The sequence below is a fragment of the Pyrgilauda ruficollis genome, unplaced genomic scaffold (assembly GCF_017590135.1).
Source record: "Pyrgilauda ruficollis isolate IOZ18807 unplaced genomic scaffold, ASM1759013v1 scaffold207, whole genome shotgun sequence".
NCBI classification, from domain to species: domain Eukaryota; kingdom Metazoa; phylum Chordata; class Aves; order Passeriformes; family Passeridae; genus Pyrgilauda; species Pyrgilauda ruficollis.
The window spans coordinates 302,715-323,630 of NW_024519985.1; the positions used below are offsets into that span (position 1 = coordinate 302,715).

The 20,916-nt window shown below is 49.7% G+C and overlaps 1 protein-coding gene across 3 annotated transcripts in view; it reads right to left on the bottom strand.

Moving 5' to 3' along the window:
- INPP5A (inositol polyphosphate-5-phosphatase A) overlaps positions 1-20,690 on the bottom strand; it is a 138,660-nt gene extending 117,970 nt beyond the window's left edge. For 2 of the 3 annotated variants that reach the window (XM_041467347.1, XM_041467348.1), the window contains exons 1-3: positions 20,652-20,687; positions 12,077-12,177; positions 11,240-11,327 (exon numbers count right to left, since the gene is read on the bottom strand). In XM_041467347.1, coding sequence (XP_041323281.1) covers positions 11,240-11,327; positions 12,077-12,150 — 162 coding nt within the window. In that variant the 5' untranslated portion in view covers positions 12,151-12,177; positions 20,652-20,687. Of the gene's footprint in view, positions 1-11,239; positions 11,328-12,076; positions 12,178-20,651 lie in introns of all 3 variants that reach the window. The other variant, XM_041467349.1, reaches the window with a different exon arrangement.
- Between the last annotated feature and the right edge of the window lie 226 nt (positions 20,691-20,916).

The window sequence follows — 20,916 nt, forward strand, 5'->3', positions numbered from 1 at the left end:
CGACTGCTCCATACCTTAGGCTTTTTTTTCTGTAAAAAGACAAAACTTGAGAACTAGGTGCCCAAATTTCTAAAGAGGACCCCCATGTGAGGCACTGAAAACTTAAAGTATTTCCTGTATTATTTGTGTCAGATCCTCAATTACTTGAGCAGGTAACGCTGTTTTCCACTACCATTCCTTCTGCTCTGTTAAATACAGCACATCCTCTGAGCACTTCCCAAGCCTTCACTCAGAAGCCCTGGAGCCGCAGCCCCTGTGATGGCCCGGCCAGCCGGGGGGCACTGGGCAGCGAGGGGCCGGGCACAGCGGCAGCCCGAGCAGAGGGCGGCGAGGATCCCTGCGCGTTACAAGGCAAGGGTCGGCTCCGAGTGGATACACCCCACAACACTTCCCAGCAGGTGCTCCCCAGAGTGCCGAACGCAGCACGAACAAAACACTCGCTGCCGGCAGGGCAGCGCTGCGGGAAGAGACTGCGGAGGGATGAGCTGCTGACCACGGGCACCGAGCAACGCTCTGCTCTCCTTTCCGCTCCTGGGAAGCCCCCTCGCCCCCAGCCCAGCCTGGCCCGGCGATGTTCAGAGTGAACATCCCCCACAGCGGGTGGGGAATCACAGCCCCTGTGCCCACAGCGCCCGCTGGGGAGCCGGGCCCCTGAGCGCCGGGCCCGCACTGAGCCCGGCCCTGCGCTGAGCACCGGGCCCGCACTGAGCCCGGCCCTGCGCTGAGCACCGGGCCCGCACTGAGCCCGGCCCTGCGCTGAGCACCGGGCCCGCACTGAGCCCGGCCCTGCGCTGAGCACCGGGCCCGCACTGAGCCCGGCCCTGCGCTGAGCACCGGGCCCGCACTGAGCCCGGCCCTGCGCTGAGCACCGGGCCCGCACTGAGCCCGGCCCTGCGCTGAGCACCGGGCCCGCACTGAGCCCGGCCCTGCGCTGAGCACCGGGCCCGCACTGAGCCCGGCCCTGCGCTGAGCACCGGGCCCGCACTGAGCCCGGCCCTGCGCTGAGCACCGGGCCCGCACTGAGCCCGGCCCTGCGCTGAGCACCGGGCCCGCACTGAGCCCGGCCCTGCGCTGAGCACCGGGCCCGCACTGAGCCCGGCCCTGCGCTGAGCACCGGGCCCGCACTGAGCCCGGCCCTGCGCTGAGCACCGGGCCCGCACTGAGCACCGGGCCCGCACTGAACCGGGCTGCTGAGCACCGGGCCCGCACTGAACCAGGCTGCTGAGCACCGGGCCGGCACTGAACCCGGCCCCGCACTGAGCACCGGGCCCGCACTGAACCGGGCTGCTGAGCACCGGGCCCGCCCCGCACACAGCGGGGCAGCGGCGGCGTCTCCGGGCTGGTGCTGCTCCGCTGCGCCCAGCGCCACCCGGCAGGGGCCTGGGGACCGGCAGAGACACACCGGGCACAGCAGTGCCAGCCCCAGCGCTCGGGGAGGGGATGGATGCCACGATCAAAGCCGTGAGCCTTGTGCCTGTACCAAGACAGCCTTTAGCCCTGCAAAGCCCGCTCCCAGCTCCCCTGCCGCGGAAATTTCCTTCCTTCCACCTCCGGAAGATTTGCTATGTTCTTGGGCTGCGAAGAAACTGTATTAAAATAAATGGCGAGAAAACAAAATTTTTATTCCATTCACAATAAGTGAGAATCTCTGCTAGTCATGCTTTGCCTCAAAATTCTTTACTGTTTGAACATAACAAATTTATCAAACCAAATTATTCTTCAAGAGATGTGTGCTTCTTTAAGTTCTATGTTCTTCAAGCACTATGTACTATAACAAAAGGGGAAAAGCTAAGTAAAAATGGAGAACTTTCACACAAAAAGCAGGCAACAAGTCTTAAGCTGCCATGGACTCCAAGTCAAAGCCTTGGAAATACGTTGGCAATATCACTGGACTGTCAAAAGTAGAGCTGTCAAACAAATGGCAGATGACTGACACGATTTACTGTTTGAGGTATGTGTTGAGCCAACCAATAGCTCCTTCCATAAATCTTTGGTCAAATTACTTTAAGAACATGCAGTAATTAAATATGCAACAAGGCAGAAGCAAACACAAATGCCACCTGCTCCTGCACTGGGAGCAGCTCGCCCTGCGGCAGGCAGTGCCACAGGTGACCCACCGCAGGCGGCCCAGGGCGGGCAACTGCCCAGGCACTCAGGGCTTCCCGCTGCTCCGACCGCGGCACACAGCAAACCAAACGAGCAAAACAAAACCGCAACCACTGTCCATCCCGAACATCCCCTGTGCCGCTCTGCCTGCGGCACCCTGCCGGCCCGCGGGCTCCCTCCAGCAGCCGCGGGCAGGGCTGGCCGAGGGCAGGCCGGGGACGGGGCCGCCGGAGCGGGGGATAGGGCTGCCGGAGAGGGGAACAGGGCCGCCGGAGCGGGGACGGGGGCCCACGGGAGCGGGGACAGGGGCCCGCCGGAGCGCGGACGGGGCCCGCCGGAGCGGGGACGGGGCTCGCCGGAGAGGGGGACAGGGCCCGCCGGAGAGGGGGACACCGGCCCGCCGGAGCAAGGCACAGGGCCGCCGGAGAGGGGGACGGGGGCCGCGGCCGCCTCGCTGCCCTAAGGGGAACAGGGCCCGCCGGAGAGGGGGACGGGGCCCGCCGGAGCGGGGAACAGGGCCCGCCGGAGAGGGGGACGGGGGCCGCGGCCGCCTCGCTGCCCTCAGCCGCTCTCCGGCAGCCGCCCTCCTCGGCCGGGCGCTCCCAGCCCAGCCCCGCACAGGTCCCCCAGCCCCGCAGCGGGGACACGGCGGCGGGGACACCCGGCTCGGGGCTGCCCGCGTGCCGGGAGCGCCGGCCAAGGACCGCCAGCCACAGCAGGCTCTGCCGGAAAGGAGAGCTAGGCTTTGCTTTAGCCTCACCTCTGCAGCAGCAGTCAGAAAAGGCTTTTTTTTTTTTTTTAAACTTTAAAAGCTTAAAATAGTTGATTTCTTCTTATGATCAGAGACTATAGTCTACAATTTAATTTCAAGTATTGCAGCTGTTTTTTAAATAGATGTATTCCTACAAAAACAGGTTGTAATTATTCTTTACAAATATTTTTTTTCCCTAACCAAGCAATCTGTTGCACAAATGCAGGATGAAATTCTGAATGTAAAATCCACAGCCCATAGAAAATTCAATTATATATACGAATTCCACAGCTGATACAAAACAGTGTAACAATTCTGTGGATAAAGAAGCCACTTTATAACCGATTTTCTCAGCACCAGCACATCTGTAAGCAACAGACATGCACGCATGGCTGTACTACTGGGCTACTGATCTGTGAAATCCCTCACTGTTTTGTAATTATTCCTCCTCTCATAATTATATAAAACTGTCAGAAAACAGGTGGAAGATGAGCCATGCCCTCCCAACAAGAACTGTGTTGATGGGTTAAGAGATATATTTCAAAAATGCATAGGAAAAAAGACAACTCAAAACCAGACGAAGGTTCTTGCTGTGGCAACACCTTTCAAATTCCATTTCCCACTCAGAAGACACCAGAAGACATTACCTGACAGACAACTTAGTTCCCTAAGAAATTAAGTGGGAGGTTTCATTTCAGGTGGTTGTAAGTAAATGTCCATGTCACAGAATGACAATACTTCTATAACCATTTCTCCAGGATTTTGTCAGAAGCTGTAGGATTAACTTTGACATTCACCAGCTTTCTTCACAAACTCATTTTTGTTCAATTAAAAGAAGACAGAAGCTAATGAAGAGGTCAAACTTCGTGACACACATTTCAAGAAGCTCCCAAACGTGTATTTGACCAAAACTCCTGAAAAAGCAGGAGGCTTTTTTAAAGGATTTGTAAAAGGAAAGGATTCTGAGCTACAATGAAGATGATGAACAGGATGAGGATGGACACAGTGAGGTGAGAACTGCTGGAACATGTGCACAACCAGTCTCCACCAAGTGCAGTACCAGCCCTGATCCCTGGCAGGCACTGCCACCACGAGGCTCCATCCTGCTTTGCATTTTCCCTACAAACAGGTTTAAAATTCTCATTTTTCCATTTCCATTTTTCTACCACACACACCGCGCTAGAAGCACTTCTGTGCATGCAAGCACATGGCTGGAGATCTGCCTCTGACATTTTAGGGCCTTTATAAGGAATACTAACATGTTTTTCAAACGGCTTGATTTCTTTTATTCTGCCTAGGAAGTGGAGCTAGGAGAAAGTAAAGATCACACAAGTACCCAAGTAGCCAGCACTCACACACAACCAGTGCTCTGCTGCCAGCTCTTGCCCAAGACCACCTGGGCACCCTCTCGCTGCCACTAGCCTTACACATGCTTCCGTGTGCCTGAGTACCAACAAAAAAATCCCAAAGGACTGGCAGAGTAAGATTTGTTTAAAAATATTTATACTAACTTATCACTTAGGGAAAACAAAACAACAGTGAGACAGAGGGGAGCATTTGCTCAGGAGTGATGTGGGAGACTGATGATGACAGAACACTTGCAGGTTTCTTGTATGTGCCTCTTAGAAAGGAGTCTGGACTTTTCTCCATCCCAGAAGACTGTTCCCTGGATGAACCTCATAGGAGTTAATTTGAGAAGAGAGTCTGAATGACACTCGTGGCTCTTTCTGTGGCATCACCTGCACTTGCAGAACAGCCCAGTCTCCAGCCCTCCCTCCAGAGATCATCACATCCTGCCAAGCAGTGCTGCTGCCACCCACTCAGACAAATTCCTACTTCTCTGGGTTGGCATAATTTTTACAGATAACAGTATAAAAATAAACACTGATATACAAATTATCTTTCTATGGAAAGGAGAGGGAGGAGAAAAGAATAAGTTGGAAACAGGCTCATGTGAATAGTAAAAGAACATTCACTTCAAGATTACAGTAAACAAGAAGCAAGAAAACACACTCTGAAGTCTCCTGTTCAGCAGTGGGTTACAGTGACAAATCTGAGACTGTGATCGACATCCCAGCAGCAGCAGAGCCTCCCAGAGCCAGAGCGCTGCCCCTGAAAGACACCCTCTGTGTGCGTGTCCCCATCGTGCCCTCCCAGCCCGCTGGCAGCGTGTCCCCAGCGTGTCCCCATCGTGTCCTCCCAGCCCGCTGGCAGCGTGTCCCCAGCGTGTCCTCCCAGCCTGCTGGCAGTGTGTCCATCGTGCCCTCCCAGCCCGCTGGCAGGGTGTCCCCAGCGTGTCCCCAGCCGCAGCGCGGGGCTCCGGGGGATCCTGCAGGGTGTCCAGCGCCCGCACCTGGGCACTGCAGCCTGGAGCTCCAGCTCCATCTCCTGGGGAAATCCTGCCTTTCTGCCAACTCTGAACATTCCTGTAACACTGTTAATGAAGAAGTGGGCTGAGAACTCATCACCATGTGAATTCCCTCAATATTCAATTCAATTACAGCTCTCTTCCTAAATCATCTTTTTTACTTAACCAAACTCTAAATTGACAGAGCTAATACGCTCGAGAGAATCAGTGTACACCATCCATTTCTGGGAACAGGACGATATTTTCTAAGACGCATTAATAACTACGACAGGATTTATGTGTAAGATAAATTCATTTCAATTTCCTTTTTCAATTAATGGCCAATTATTTGAACTCAGCTCAACCAAAAATATTACTCAAGTATCATTAATCTAACAAAAATTAACTTTACTATTCTCTCAGTAACGAGCAGATATAATTTTAAGGTACAATAACACACTTGAATAACATGTTGCCTATCTGTATTCTCAGGACCACTGCTCCCCACTGTAGCCCCCGTCATGCTGGCTCAGGTTATTGCTCTTCAGGATAGTGACTGGAGCAAAGGTCTGCCCTGGATGCTGCTGCAGGCTACCAGGCATTATCCACCCTGGACTAAGAGCCATTTTACATTAAAAAAAAAAATAATAGCACAGAGTGTGTGAAGTAAAAACAATCCAGGGGGAAAAAAAGAAAGCACAGCCTTTTCGTGCACACCCTGGCCACGCCCGGACTTGCTTTATCCTCAGTGCTCCCAGTCTGGTGTCAGCACCCCCGCGAGGAGCACCGGCTGCTGCATGGGGCCAGCCGAGCCCGTCCTGCCCCACGGCTGCAGGGACAGGCTGGGACAGGGCCACGGCCACACGGCAGGGGCAGCCAGCAGCCAGAGGGACGTTCAGCTCCCCGTCCCCAGCATCCCTGCCGTGCAGAGACCGCACGGGCGCCGACTGACTGACTGACTGCTGCCTCTTCAGCACCCCGAGCCTCTCTGCCTCGGGGAAGCGCAGGGCTGTGGGAAGAAAGCTTGTCAGAAAAGTGCCTGTTACCAGAGTATTCTTTATTTATAACTTACTTTGTCCACCCCCCAGGTGGTTATTGCAGGGAAGTTTCATTTCAATCATTATCTCAGCAAACCCACCATTTAATGTGGGGAGCTGGGCAAGCACAGCAATCTCCCTTCAATCCACTGGTATTGATAAAATTCTGCTTGCAGCTTCAGGCTCTGGTGTTGTTTAAACATGTCTCTAATGTCAGAAATGCTGGTTTTGAAAGGCTGGTTTTTGTTTTGTTTTTTTTTTTTTTTTTTTTTTTTTTAATTTGAATGAAACCCTGCTATATGCATAACTAATTGCAGTGCACTGAACTGTTACCAGGAGGAGGTGGCTGGAACTTCAGCACACCTCATGTAGAGCCCAGTGGCTATTTGTTCTATTTGTTCATCACAAGGTCACCTGTGGGCCTGGGCAGGCACACAGAAAATGGAGGACTCTTTGGTTTTTTTTTAAATAAACCTGTACTGGGAAGTAGAGCAATTACCCCACTGTGCAGATGGTTCTGCCCATCAGCTAAGGGCTGTGCCAACCACACAGCTCCCAAAATGCTCCCTGAACGCTCCAGGCAGGAGCTGGTGGTCAGCTCACCCTTGGAGGTCTGGTTTGCCAGGAGTCCTCAGGACTGATGTACTCCAGGGAAGATTCTCTCCCAGCCTACAGAAACCACACGCTCAGTGCAGCAAGAAGGCTTTAAGCTACACAGGAGCTTCCTCTGCCTTCTCTGAACAATGAAAAGGAAGCCAAGGATTTGCTAAGTAATGTAAGAGCTTAACTGAGTACTCCAGAAATCAATAAATACATGGCACAAAACACAACTAGACTTGATCTCATTACAATAAAAATGTCACTGATTATACTGATGTGTTTTCATATAAAAATAGTTATGGATTTGATGAAAACATCAATGCATTTCTGACTGATATTTACCTTCAGTACATTTTCTTATTCCAGAAAAAAACCACCTTATTTACCATTAACTTGGGTTATTCAAGAAGTATTGACATGCAAAAGTTCAACACACCCAACTATTTTTGAGTAATTCTTCACATAGAAAAGTGACAAGATTTATAATTTACCCCTTACATGAGATATACCAAATACAATAAAATTAACAGAGAATGTAAATAATGGGATGTTTGGTAAAATCAATGGAACTGCAAAGACCTGTTTTATTACAAGTGAAGTCCATGCAGTATAGTCACAAATAAAAAACGCCATGTACTGAATTTTTCAGCTTCTCTGATTTTTACTTATTTCAGTCTTCTTATATCTGTCTTTTCAGTAATTGTACATTCTTTGACAGAAATCAAGATCTACCCCTATATAACATTTTATACAACAAAAGAAAGTACCATGCTTTTAAGCAGGGATTTACAGGAGGCTGTGTTTCACAAAGCTTTACCAAGTTATTTCAGTGTCTGAAATTTAGCACATGAGCCAGTTTATCTACACTCGACTGCTACTGGTATTTCCAGTCAGAACTGAAACAGCAGCACAGCTGCCAGTCTGGTTAATCTGAAGTTTCTAGGAAGCCACTGTCAGCCTGCAGAGCGGTCACCCCCCACGCTCATCCACATCTGCTGTGAGCTCCAGCACTGCCCCTGCCCAGTGCTGACACGCCTCAGCCCTACTGCAGCAGCTCTCTGCCAAGGGATTCATCTTCAGGTCATTCTATCGTTTTTAACTCAGAGCAGCTGTGCCTCTCCCAGGCGTGACACGAACTGCTGCATGCCCGTGCACCCCGTGGCAGCCCTGCTGCCCCACCGCCGGGCCCTAAGGAAAGCCCAGCTGCCACTCCCTGCAGGCTGGCCCCTGCCCTGGGACAGGAACCTCGGTCCTGAGCTCTGGGGTTTATTCTGTGCATGTCTTTAGTAAGTTTTGAGTGGAAGAAAATCCCACAGAGTCTCACCTACCATCCTTCCTAGCAGAACAAACACAATCCACTGAACCACAGCTCTCTCTCTCATCACGGCACCTACCCTGCTCCCCAGACTAAAACCAGCTGCTGGTACATCAGATTTGGTATATGTGACCATAAATGACAAATCCTGGTAATTAAGATTTACGTCTGGGATGATGCAAAATGATCCATTTTGATCCTTCATACAATGTGGATTATTAGTTTTTAAAACCAAGTGGCTCCACTAGAGACACCTCATTATTACGCTGGTTTCCTATTCTCATGTGGAATTTGCACCTGTGCTGCTGTGAGCTGGAGACAGAGGCTGCTGACAGTGTTGTCTCAGATCTTGCTGCCAGTCCTATCACCACCAAGCTGAGTAACTGTGGGCAGCAAAATCTGGTTTAGCTCTGCAGGAGCCAAGCCAAGGAAAGCCTTACAGAGGAAGTGATGCCAAAACTGGTAAAAAAGGGGATGTGAGAGCAGCAGGGATAAAGGTTAGCAAACTGTAACTGCTTGGGCTTCTCCCTTTCTAAAGCAAATAGCATTATACAGCAATATATGATAAACATTTCTATTTCAGAGAGGTAATAATATAACGACAAAGCTACCATCTGCTGCCAAGTGTGTGCCTTAGAAGGGATGGAAAAAAGCCCACAGAAGTTACAGAACTTTGCAATCAAACAGAACTAACAAGGAAACACAGAGACACGTGACATCGTACAAGGCAAACCGCACTGGAGATAAGACCAAAACTTTACCCTAAATGGACACACCACATGTGAAACCCCTGCTCACACAGTCACACATACACACACACTGAGCAGAGGAGCTGGAGAGCTGCCAGTTCAAATCACAAGTGTGAAAAAACATTTCTATGAATCTTTGACTCCTGACAGCAGTGCCAGGATCTGTGAATGCAGACTGGGATCACTCAGTGCCAAAAAGCAGACTCTAACAAGTCAGAAGGTTAAGGAGCTCAACGTGAAAGTGCACCCTCTCTCCTTTCTAGGTTTTTGGGCTTTGGTTCCAAGCCACTACTACTACAGTCTAACAATGAAAGTATAAAACACTCCTCTAGCACGCAGCATTTCCTCCCAGTAACAGTAACACAAAACATCATTGAATAATTGCCCTTCCTCTGGGTTCTGCCTTTTCCACACTAAGCAGATCCAGCACTAAAAGGTTCTTAAAGTTACAAACAGCCTATCATGTGGAGTACACATCAAACACTTCTGTAAACCCATTTTGTATCTTTACAGTCACCACTTCAACAGAGGCTAGTTTAACCAAACAGTAAGAACATGGTTTTGGTTACATTATTTCCATGGAAAACAACACTGGTACTAGCTGTCTTTTATGTTGACAGAACTTTTTTTTTTCCCCTGGAAAGCGCAGCTTTAATAAATAAAGGACTAGAAGAAAAAAAATGCAAAGTAATATTTAAGACAAGAAAGGGAGAAATACAAAGGTGATCGAGGAATACTGCAAGAAACACAGTGCCTAGAAAATAATGCTGGTATGTGGAACAAGAAACCACATTAGTTCTTGAACTGGGGACATTGCAAAATGCAGGGTTCTTCACAGAGACACAAACAGCACATGCTCTGATTGGGATTCTTGTTCCACCTCGCTAAAAGCCTTTTTATCCACCATAGGAGTGACATCAAATCCTATCAATGTACCTCATGCTAAATAAAATAATTTCAATACTGTGAGGTATGTGATTATTCTTAAACACAAAAAAGTTGTATTTTGTTATGGATTGCATTAGTCTTCTATGCTGTTTCCCAGATTAAGATCACAGATGATTATCCCTTTTTCCTGTATCACAGACAAGTCTTGGCTGGAAGGGAGCTCTGGAGCTCACCTGGCTGAAGGCAGATGAGGTAAATGCAGAGCCCTTTGCAGCTCCCCTGCCCACACCAGGAGATCTGTGCTGCAGGACCCCCACAGGGTCACCACCAGGGTGTGGGATCATCTGGATGCAGCTCAGACCTGTGAATGACTCCAAAACATGCAGCTCTGTGCTACTGCTCTTACCTACCAGCACTTTCTGAACACCTGCAGAGTACAGTTTCAACATTAGTGACCCACCAGCAGTTTGTCCCTCTAAGGCTCAGTAAAGCTGATAATCTTGTTTTTATCTTCCCCGATGAGCAAGAGGAAAAAACCTGCTGATTCCTCTCCTCCAGTTTCATCTTAGCTGAGCTTCTAGCCAGAGTTATTAAAAAAAGGAAAAAATAAAAACCTTTCCAGGTTCTTATTCCCTGAGCTTGTATGCCTCCAAGCTGGGGTTTGTGTGTGTGCTGGGCACCTGTTTTTTTTTTGCCTGAACCGTCCCAGGTGCCGACTTTGGCTGCCGGGCAGCACCAGGTCTCCAGCCAGGCTCCTCCAACCCACCACTGCCTCTGAGCAGCACACTGGGGGAGAAGGAAGCTTCTGCCCTGGGAAGAAGGGAGATGTCCAAAGGGTTGTTTTCTCCTATACAACCTAGCAGTGATCACTTGGACAACAGCGGCTGTGCTGGCACAATGCACAGCCCTGGCAACAAGCAGACAAGCCTTTCTGCTCTGCAGGAAAGGCAGCCCTGCACACATCACTCCACGGGACCTGAACACACCACTCATGTGCTAATGCAAGCATGCCTCAGGCAGTGAGGCTGTGAGCCAGCTCTGGAGATCCCTTACACAAGCCCTGATCCCTTGCCAAGCTCGTCACCAGCTCATCACAGCAGTGCTGGCACCACCTCGCACTGCCAGACACCGACAGGCTCTGAAGTGGAAGGTGATTCTGAGCCACCGAAGTTAGTGTTGGAGGAAAAAAGACCTTAGACAACCTTAGTCTTTTTGAACAAAAGACGCTTTGCACACTGACATTCTCCTCGTTTTACATGGATGCACCTGTGAAATCAGCAGGTACACATGCCACAGAATAAACACTCTTAACAGTAAAACACAGTAGTAGTAAAAACATCATCATCATCAGCATGGAAACAGCTCACAGTCCCACATGGGTCAAAAATCCCAAACAGGAGAAATTCAACTTCGGTTAAACTACAGTCGTGAAATAAAGAAATTTACCGTGAAATGTTCCTGTGATTTATAGTTCTCATCCAGGTAAACTCGAGCTCTGTTGTAGTCTTTCATCGCATCACTTGATAACAGTTCTCTGAAAGAGAAATAAAAGACTGAACAGGTAAAGGAGATACAAATGTACTGCCTTGCCTCAGCATTGCTCTGTGCTGTGACATCCTCAGCATCACTCAGAGGAACCAGCGCCTTCCTCTGCCTCTGGGGTGAATTTCAGGTGCAGAGCTGTCCCCTGACACAGCCAGCTCCGGAGCTGCCCTCATCAGCCGCACCTCCAGTGTGGACCGCGAGCTTCCCAGTGCCACTGGACACGACTGGGAAGGACGCGGGTCCGTGCTGCCGACAACACTCCGGCAATTTGGGGCACTCGTGCTGCCGGCGCCGCAGCCCGAGCGCGCAGCGCCCGCCAACGCCAGCAGAGGGCGCGCGCGGCCGCGGCGCTCCCTCCCAGCCCGATGAACCAAACCGGGATGAACCAAACCGGGATGAACCAAACCGGGATGAACCAAACCGGGATGAACCCCGCGAGCTTCCCAGTGCCACTGGACACGACTGGGAAGGACGCGGGTCCGTGCTGCCGACAACACTCCGGCAATTTGGGGCACTCGTGCTGCCGGCGCCGCAGCCCGAGCGCGCAGCGCCCGCCAACGCCAGCAGAGGGCGCGCGCGGCCGCGGCGCTCCCTCCCAGCCCGATGAACCAAACCGGGATGAACCAAACCGGGATGAACCAAACCGGGATGAACAATCCCGGCATGTTCCAGCGCTGAATGACCGCTCCTGCCCTTGTCCCCGGCCCGAGGGGCCAGGCTGTGGCCCCTGCCACTTACTTCACGAACTTGTCCACGTGAGACATTGAAGCTTCATAGTTTTTCCCTCCGAATTCTTGACAGTGTAAAGCCATGAAATGGGGCTTGTGTGCATGGACAACCTGGAACAGAGAGAAAAGCGAGTTTTAACGCTCAGCACACAGCAAAAACAACACAGATCTGGGTGCTCAGGGAGGACTGGCAGCTACAACCAGAGAGGTCACTGGCACAATAAGCAAGGATAGCATTATTTGCTATCCACATAGAAGATTCATAATACACAATTACTACCTCAAATATTCTTAAACTAATATTTCCTTTTTTAAACTATGACTTAGTTCCTGGGCTGTATATATATTTTAAATACATTTTAGTATTTATATTTAAAATTCAAATAAACTTTTCCAACTCCCCTCAAAGATGACTTGACATGATTAAGATGATCCAAAGCTTTCCTTGTCTGGGAGGTGGAAGAGTTCAAACAATTCATTTGCTAGAGTGGATTTTTTTTCAGCTTTTACAAAATTTCTCAGTGCTATTTAGCAGCACTTTAGCAGTTGTGTTTGATATTTTTATTTATGGAGTATCTTATTCACAAAAGTATTTAAATAACAGATGCACATACACACCTGTTAACACTGGAGACCTGGAAATCCATCATGCTATTCCAGGTGTTAGTCTTGAACACTGCAAATATCTTAGATACTACATAGTCAGCACTAGGATGTAATTATTATACCAAAACCCTAGAATGTCTGTCTTTCCTCATACCTCAAATCAAATATAGTTTATAAATCTGCTGCTGTTTTGAACACACATTCAGTGTTGCTCTATCCTATGGAATTTTCTCTCAGAACTGCCAGCACCACATCCAAAACGCCTCTGTTAATAGTGAGTCTCTCTACCTTGTATTCCATGCCTTATTGTGGATTAACGGACACAAGCTTCCATTTCTAAAGGGAACAGTCTGAAACAATCAGCACCGTGCCAGCGCAAGCACACACGCAGAGAACTGTTACATGCAAGTGGGATTCGCTCATTTCTCGCGGCTGGCGCTGGGCTGTCCCCGCAGCGCTGGCAGAAGAGTGGGGGGCTGCTGTGCCCTCGGGGTCAGGGTCTGCCCTGCTCGCACTGCAGAGCTCCAGCCTCAACAGTGCAGTGACACAGCTGGAAAAAGGGACTGCTCCCCTTCCTGCTCACTGTCCTGCGGCTGCAGCCCTGCAGCTCGGAAAAGGCACAGGCACGGTAAACTTCTGCAGTCCTGTTTTAAGTTACTTAAATCAACAGTGACTAATATCACTGTTAAAAGGTCGTTAGGAATCAGGGAATCACAGAATGGTCTGAGTTGGAAGAGACCTTAAAGCTTATCACATTACACCCCACTGGCAGGGAACCTTCCACTCGAGCAGGCTGCTCCACGCCCTGTCCAAGCTGGCAGTGAACACTTCCAGGATGGGACACCACAAAAGTTGTGGATGTTTCCTTTAAACAACAGCGGAGAGAAACTGCCATTTGATGTGATGACAAAGTGCAAAATCCTTCATTCCTGACTACACAAATAACCTCATTAGACAATTACGCTCAAAATACAAATGAATTAAAGATCAGCAAAACCTGAACTGCAGCAGGTTCCATGGAGGCAGAGGCAGCCACAGGTCCCTGCTTTGACCTGGCACCTTCCTGTGACAGCAGCAGAGCTGCCCAGCTCGGGGACAGCAGCAGGGAGAGCCCGTGGGCACCGCAGGTAGAGTGCCAGACCTGGCCCAGGTTCCACAGAGCCCGTGCCCGTCGGGCACAGCAGGGCCAGTGCCAGACCTGGCCCAAGCTCCTGAGAGCCCAGGCTGCCTGTCGGGCACAGCAGGGTCAATGCCAGACCTGGCCCAGGCCCCTGAGAGCCCAGGCTGCCCGTCGGGCTCAGCAGGGCCCGTGCCAGACCTGGCCCAAGCTCCTGAGAGCCCAGGCTGCCTGTCGGGCACAGCAGGGTCAATGCCAGACCTGGCCCAGGCTCCTGAGAGCCCAGGCTACCCGTCGGGCACAGCAGGGCCAGTGCCAGACCTGGCCCAGGCCCCTGAGAGCCCAGGCTGCCCGTCGGGCTCAGCAGGGCCCGTGCCAGACCTGGCCCAAGCTCCGGAGAGTCCATGCCTGTCGGGCACAGCAGGGCCCGTGCCAGACCTGGCCCAGGCAGGTCCAGCCCCAGGCTGCCCGTCGGGCACAGCAGGGTCAATGCCAGACCTGGCCCAGGCTCCGCAGAGCCCGTGCCCGTCGGGCACAGCAGGGTCAATGCCAGACCTGGCCCAGGCTCCGCAGAGCCCGTGCCCGTCGGGCACAGCAGGGCCAGTGCCAGACCTGGCCCAGGCAGGTCCAGCCCCAGGCTGCCCGTCGGGCACAGCAGGGCCCGTGCCAGTGAGGGTCAGCAGCGCTGGCAGCACGTCCCCCCCTCTGCAGGGACATTCCTGGCACACTGCTCTCCATCAGCGCCTGGCACAGCCCCTCCAGCCGCCCAGGGGCTCCGGACCTGCTCAGGGAGAGGGCGGTGGCACTCCAGCCAGAGCCAGGAGGGGAAGCCTGGCAGTGGCTCTGCACAAAGCCAAGGAGAAGGCGGCGTGCTGCCACATCCAGGTCACACAGGAGCGGCAGCGCTGCCAGCCCGCACCAGCTCACCCTGCAGAAAGAAGGGAACGTGCTGCCCTGGGCTCCTGAGTCACTTCCTCTGTGCCTCAGCTTCCTGGTCGTTGAAACATCTCGGCACTGACCTGCTTGGTGAAGCATTCTGAGGTGAGCTGCTGCTGGCAGTGTTACTGGGTAAAGGGAAAAAGGAAATACTACATACTCCCAGGTGACTGATGATTATTGAGCACTTCCATTAGATGATTAATGCTGGTTTCTGCCAACAGGGATATCAGCAACTTGCTTTAAAGCATACCATCATCAGTAGGGACAGAGAATGAGCCAGAGCAGGACCCAGTAGCAAGTTTAACTGGGGAAAAAAAAAAAAAAAAAAAGGAAAAAAGAAAAGCAAGTGATGGACCAGATGTCTAAAACCATATCTGAAATGCAAGAAATTATACCCAACTGGGACAAGCTTTTCCTCTAATATATATTTCCTATCATAGATTTACAAACAACTAAGACACAGCTGCTGAGATGATGTCCCTGTACAGATGTTCCTTTCTTCCCACGGCACTGCCCGTGGGACCAGTGGCAGCAGGCTGCCATCAGAGCCAGCAGCAGCCAGACAATCAATACTAAGTTTACCTGGCTGGTTCATTTTGTTGGCTGTCTGCAGAGCAATGCTAACCAAACACAGCCCGTGAAGCAGAGCTGTGGAACAGAGCTCATCTGTGGACTCTAACACCAGGCCATCCCAATTCTCCATGTGCTTTATTGCTCCCAATCAGTTCTGGATTCCAAGTCCTGATCTTATCTACCTGGGGAGCTCTCTGAAGACAGCATGATCAGAAAGCAGTGTAACTATTCATTCCTGTAAAGCCAACACACCCACTGTCACTGCTTCAGGGCAGCACACGCAGCAGGAGCATGCTGAGCATTGTATCACTCATTTTAACTGTTGAGAGTTTGCTTCAGTAAGAACTCTTCTTACAAAGCCCATGAAAATATAAACTGGTTAGACAAAAACATAATAAACTATTTCAAGTAAGATTTAGGAACCATCAGTCACAGGGAGCCCTGAACAGGGAGTCCTGCAGTGAGACAACACTGGAGAACAACTCTACTGTGCTGAAGCAGCAACAGAAAACACTGCCAGGCTCTGAAGATGCAGGACACAGGATTTTTGTTTGTATACAAATCCCTGAGAACTTGAAATCATAAGGCGTATTAAAAAAAAAAGAAGAATTATGTAATTTTTGATGGGGAAACAGCATTAGCTTAATAGCAGTGAGGTCCTTGTGGCATTCCTTGCAGGTTAAACCACTAGAACATACCTGAATATTAGTTATGTCCTCTCATATAATAAGTACCCTCCAACTAAAAGCAAATTGGCTCTGCTTCATTACCTTTTAGTAGTTTTCTACTCTTATGGAAGAACAAACAGTACATAATAATGAGTAATGAATACTTCAGAGCTGAAAACTCCCAGCTGCCAGAGGTTAAAGATCACACATAAATAATGAATTTGCATCCACAGCAGCACAGTGTATTTACAAAGTTGGGCATTATTTTCAATTCGGGATATGCAAAAACAGCGTAAAGGAAGCCACAAGCAGGAGTTATTTTGGGGGATGTGGGTAAGTAAGCAAGATGCTCCAGCACAGCTGACTGTGAACACAGAACTGGTGAAACGCACAAGCGCGACATCTCCCCGCGGCTACAGGTGTTAGGGGGCAGGGATGGGGACGGTGGGCCAGGCTGTGCAGAACTGGGGCAGCAGCCTCAGGACACAGCCCCAGGCTGCTGGCCTGGCCTCTCGGAGAGGGCAAGGGCACCAGGCTCCGACCTCAGCCCCAGCAGAGCAGAAGAGCAGCTTGAGCCTTGATGTCGTGCAAATAGGACTGCTTAAATAAAGAGAGCAAAATACGAGCTGTGAAGTACAATTTAGCATGTGTGGTCCTAAAGCACTTCAAGTATTTTCAATTTCTGTAAGCCTGAAGAAGAGGCTCTTGCTGGGGACAGGCAGCAACCCCCTCCCCTTGCACAGCCCAAGGATCCAAACCAACAGCAAGCAGCCCCCACCCGAGGATAACACCCCCAGGAAAAGCACCGAGACCTCAGCTTGGAAGAGCTGCACCCGAGCTTTTTCACCCCCTCCAGTTAAAAAAAGCCCTTAATCACCCTCTCGAGTTAAAAAGGCAGCATTAGGTCTACTAAAATAATTAAACAACTTTTGAGTGGCTGGGTGGGGTTTTGTTGTGATTTGGGGTTTTCGATTTTTTTGTTTGGTTGGTTTGGGCCTTTTTTGTTTGTTTTTCTTCCTTCTCTCTGAAGGGTAACACACGAAGTTCCCATGCAGCTATACCAAGATGACCTTTAGGTATTAGGTAAACTTTTAACTTCTCTATTACTACAAATAAAAGCTCAAAATACTCTCAAACACATCAGGCAACATGGAAAATGGCACTAGGGGAAAAAACCCACCGGCTCCAAGTTTGCATCTAAAATGACCATGTCCTGTGAATGCGACACAAAAAGATAGTTAATAAATCAGTGCAGATTTTCAGTAGCTCCAGCTCCTGAACTCCTCCTGCCCCAAACATGAGGCCCAGTGCAGACAGAGAAAGGGCAAGGGATGGGGAAGGAGGGAGTAAAAAGAAAAAAGAGTCCTAAGTAAATAAATAAGTCAATAAAAGTTCTCCCTCTGTGCTCCTACACCCTTTGCTTGCAAACAGCTTCCTTCACGCTCTAGGAGCTTGCTCTCCTGTATTTTTCCTGTGCACTGGCTGACATGGAGCTGCGAACCAGGGCATGGGCACTTTGCACAAGTGGGACAGAACTCCCATGTGCATATTCTCATTTGCATGGCAGCTACTTCACCGAATCATCCCACGGCTTGTTAAGCACGACCATCTAGATCATCAGTCATCCCATTTCTTGGTAAGAACCGAAGTCTTCCCTATCACACATTAAACACTCCAAAACGCTGCTCTCAGGCTGTTCCCACTCTCCCCCAACAATCCTTTTCCCTCCTTGTTTCCAGTGTAGGTTTTTGGGGTAACAGAATTTTTACTGCAAGAGGACTAGTCCAAATTCAGCTCTTTCAGACCCAAGTTGCCAGTACCTATCTGCAGTTAGGAGATGGGGCACAATCCCCAGCACCAGGACTTCACTGGATCCCGCCTCCCTCTAAGGCGGCTTTTCCCCCTTTGATTCAATTCCTGATTATCAGGGCCACAGTGTGACATACCTGCTCACAAGCCTTTTTTCTTTTGTTTTGATTCCAGTGGATTGTCCTCAACTGCAAAGACAATTTTCTGCTTTGAACATTAGAAACCAGAGCCAACTCTGAAAGCCCAGGATTTGCAGCATCTTTCCCCCAGGGTGCTTGCTTCTACTCCTGATAACAACGTAAGTTTTGCTGCTGAAGTGGCACCATGTGGCACGGAGGGTGACCCGGAGCACAGGACAGCACAGCCCTGAGCAGCCCCACTGCTGCGGCGCCCAGCCAAGTCAGACGGCTCTGCCAGGGAGGTGGATGTGTCTCCTGCCGCAGGCTGGTGCTGCTGCGCCTGCTGGTCCCAGAGCATGCCCTTGGCAAGGCCCGGGACACCCTCCTGGACACCGCTGACCATGCCGCTGACCATACCACTGACCGTCCCACGGACTGTGCCCATCCTGCACACCATACCACTGACCGTCCTACTGACCGTCCCCATCCTGCTGTTCTGCTGACCATCCCCATCCCACTGACTGTCCCATCCTGCTGACCATCCCAATGACTGTCCCACTGACTGTCCTGCTGACCGTCCTGTTGTCTATCCTGCTGACCCTCCCGCTGTCCATCCCCATCCCGCTGTCCTGCTGTCCATCCCGCTGTCCTCGACCAGACCCGCACACATCTCTGTGGCTCAGCAAGCCAAGCAGAGCCCACCGTGTGCTGCACCGTGCCAGAGCACACGGACACCCTGGGGCTGTCACCCTGAGCCCACTGCCACACAGCACAGTGCCAACGTGCTGCTCTCTGAGCTATGCCAGGAGCTGCTGCTAAAACCAGCCTGGTAAGGGTCTTTGAAGGTATCTTTTTTCCTGTTTGCATTTCTTGGAGAAACTTTTATTTACCAGCATTAGATCTGCCACATTTTTCATGTTGATGATGTAGGATAGGATAGTTGGAGATCAATGGCAGAATCTTATTTTAGCCCTCTGTATGCTACCATGTCCTTGGAAATGCATATGGCATATAAGCCAATGGTAACACATAAGCAACTTGTATTCTCCCATGACAGCAAATAAAATCCCTTATTTTAGTTTACTGGAATTTATAAACAAGTCCACAAAATGCTCTTTAACCAATATGCTCTTTGACATCAGTTGAAAGACATTATGGGTTTAATTTCTAGAAACATTTTAAACTGAGAGAGGTAATGGTTCTTCCTTTTCTGTGGAGAACATTTTGACTGGTTACACAAGGACCTCATCCTCAGAAGTTATGCAAACCGCCCTGACACAACTGCATATGCAAATTGAATTCCTCAGAAGAATGGAAAAAGCTGCCGTCTGCGGTTTATCTGGTTTCAAGTTTACAAAGAGGCACGAAGAGTCATTTTCCAGCGCTGCTGCTGAACCTCAGTTCACAGAGGTTTTGCAGAGAGCATGTGGAATTAAACACAATAATCCCTCTGAGGCTGTACATTTGCTGGGTCGCTCTGAAGCCAGAGCCAGAAAGGTGCTAAGTGACTTTCGGTACGTACGTGTTTGTCTCTTCCCTAAAGAGATTTTTGTCAGGTTTTGTTCCACTTCCTACTGTGCTGGAGAGTGTGGCGTGAGCAGCCAGCCTGCTGCCAAGACCCAGAGGGGAAGCAGGACAAGGCCAGCAGCAGCCATGGGCAGCACTGCTAACTTTGGCCTTTGTCTGTTTTTCCTTTTTCTTTTTAAAAATACAGTTCTCAGATTGCAGGGACAGAGGGCAGAGGTACGGAGAGGGAACAGAACAGAACCCCTGCAGCTGATGATGGGCTTGGGTCTGCCTCACTTTCCCTGGTCTGGACCCTGCAGCAGACTGGCATCATGGAGCATTAATGGATAATTTATTCCTCGTTGGAATTCTGCACACACAGTATTTACTGGGTGGGCCAAAGACAGACCACGTTCAGTCACGTGTCAGTGGTCCCTGCCCTAAGATACCAGCAGCTCGTTATTTTCCCCACCTCTTCCTGTTTTCCACAAACTATTCAGAAGTGTTTCTGCAGGGCTCATCCCACTTCAGAAAACAAATGAACATAGAAGGAGTTTCCCTGATTAAGATACGTAAATCAGTCACGTGGTGATGAGAAGTATGCAGCCATCGAAAAAAAAAAACAACCAAAAATAAAGAGTTCTCCCTGTTTATTTGTATTTCCTGCACAGGAAGAGTTTTTCCTGAAGCTGTGGAGGGCTGGAACCAGAACTAGCTGAGACTCTTGTGTACTGCAAGCACCATGTACATACAACAGTGTTCAACCAAGGTGGAAGAAGAAAAATAGATGAATCTAAAGTTGATAGATACTAAAGAATGTAGGAGTGGTTACTGCACCTTTTTTTTTGCAAATCTCTTAAATTTGCCAGTAAAAGTGATTGCAGTATTTTACATCAATGTAATAAAGGTCACAGGCTGCACTGACAACCTGAGAATGTAAAGAATTGTGGGACGCTTTCAATTACAAAAGAAGATGAAATACTGCTAATCATATTTATCTATTCTTTTAGGCAGAGAATTGTTGATGACAGCAAATTGTGCTTATACGCTGAATTTTTATAATGATTACTTAGAAATCCAGGAGGACACATATTTTCAGGGCTGTCTTTTATTATAAAATAATAATAATAATAAATAGTAAATATAAAATAGTAGTTTTACTTCACAGAGTAAAAGATCCTGACATTACTAATTAGGTCAATAAACAAAGATGCACAAAACTCCATGAGAAAATAAACTTTACCTTACCTGATAAAATTCCCGAAGCCAATTCTTCTGTAAATTTTCTGGCTGAAAAACAAAAGGCAAAAATTAATTACAAGTAAGAGAAATCTATTTTTACAACAATATTGTGATGTTATTGCTTTCCTCAGTGCTTTCAAGAAGGGAGCTTTTTTCACAATTAAAGCACAAAGAGCAAACACGAGGATGTTCCTCCACGACGCCGCTGGCCAGGCCTCACCCCTTCATTCCCGAGTCCCCTGTGGTTGTCACCAACAAGGTGCATTTTGTG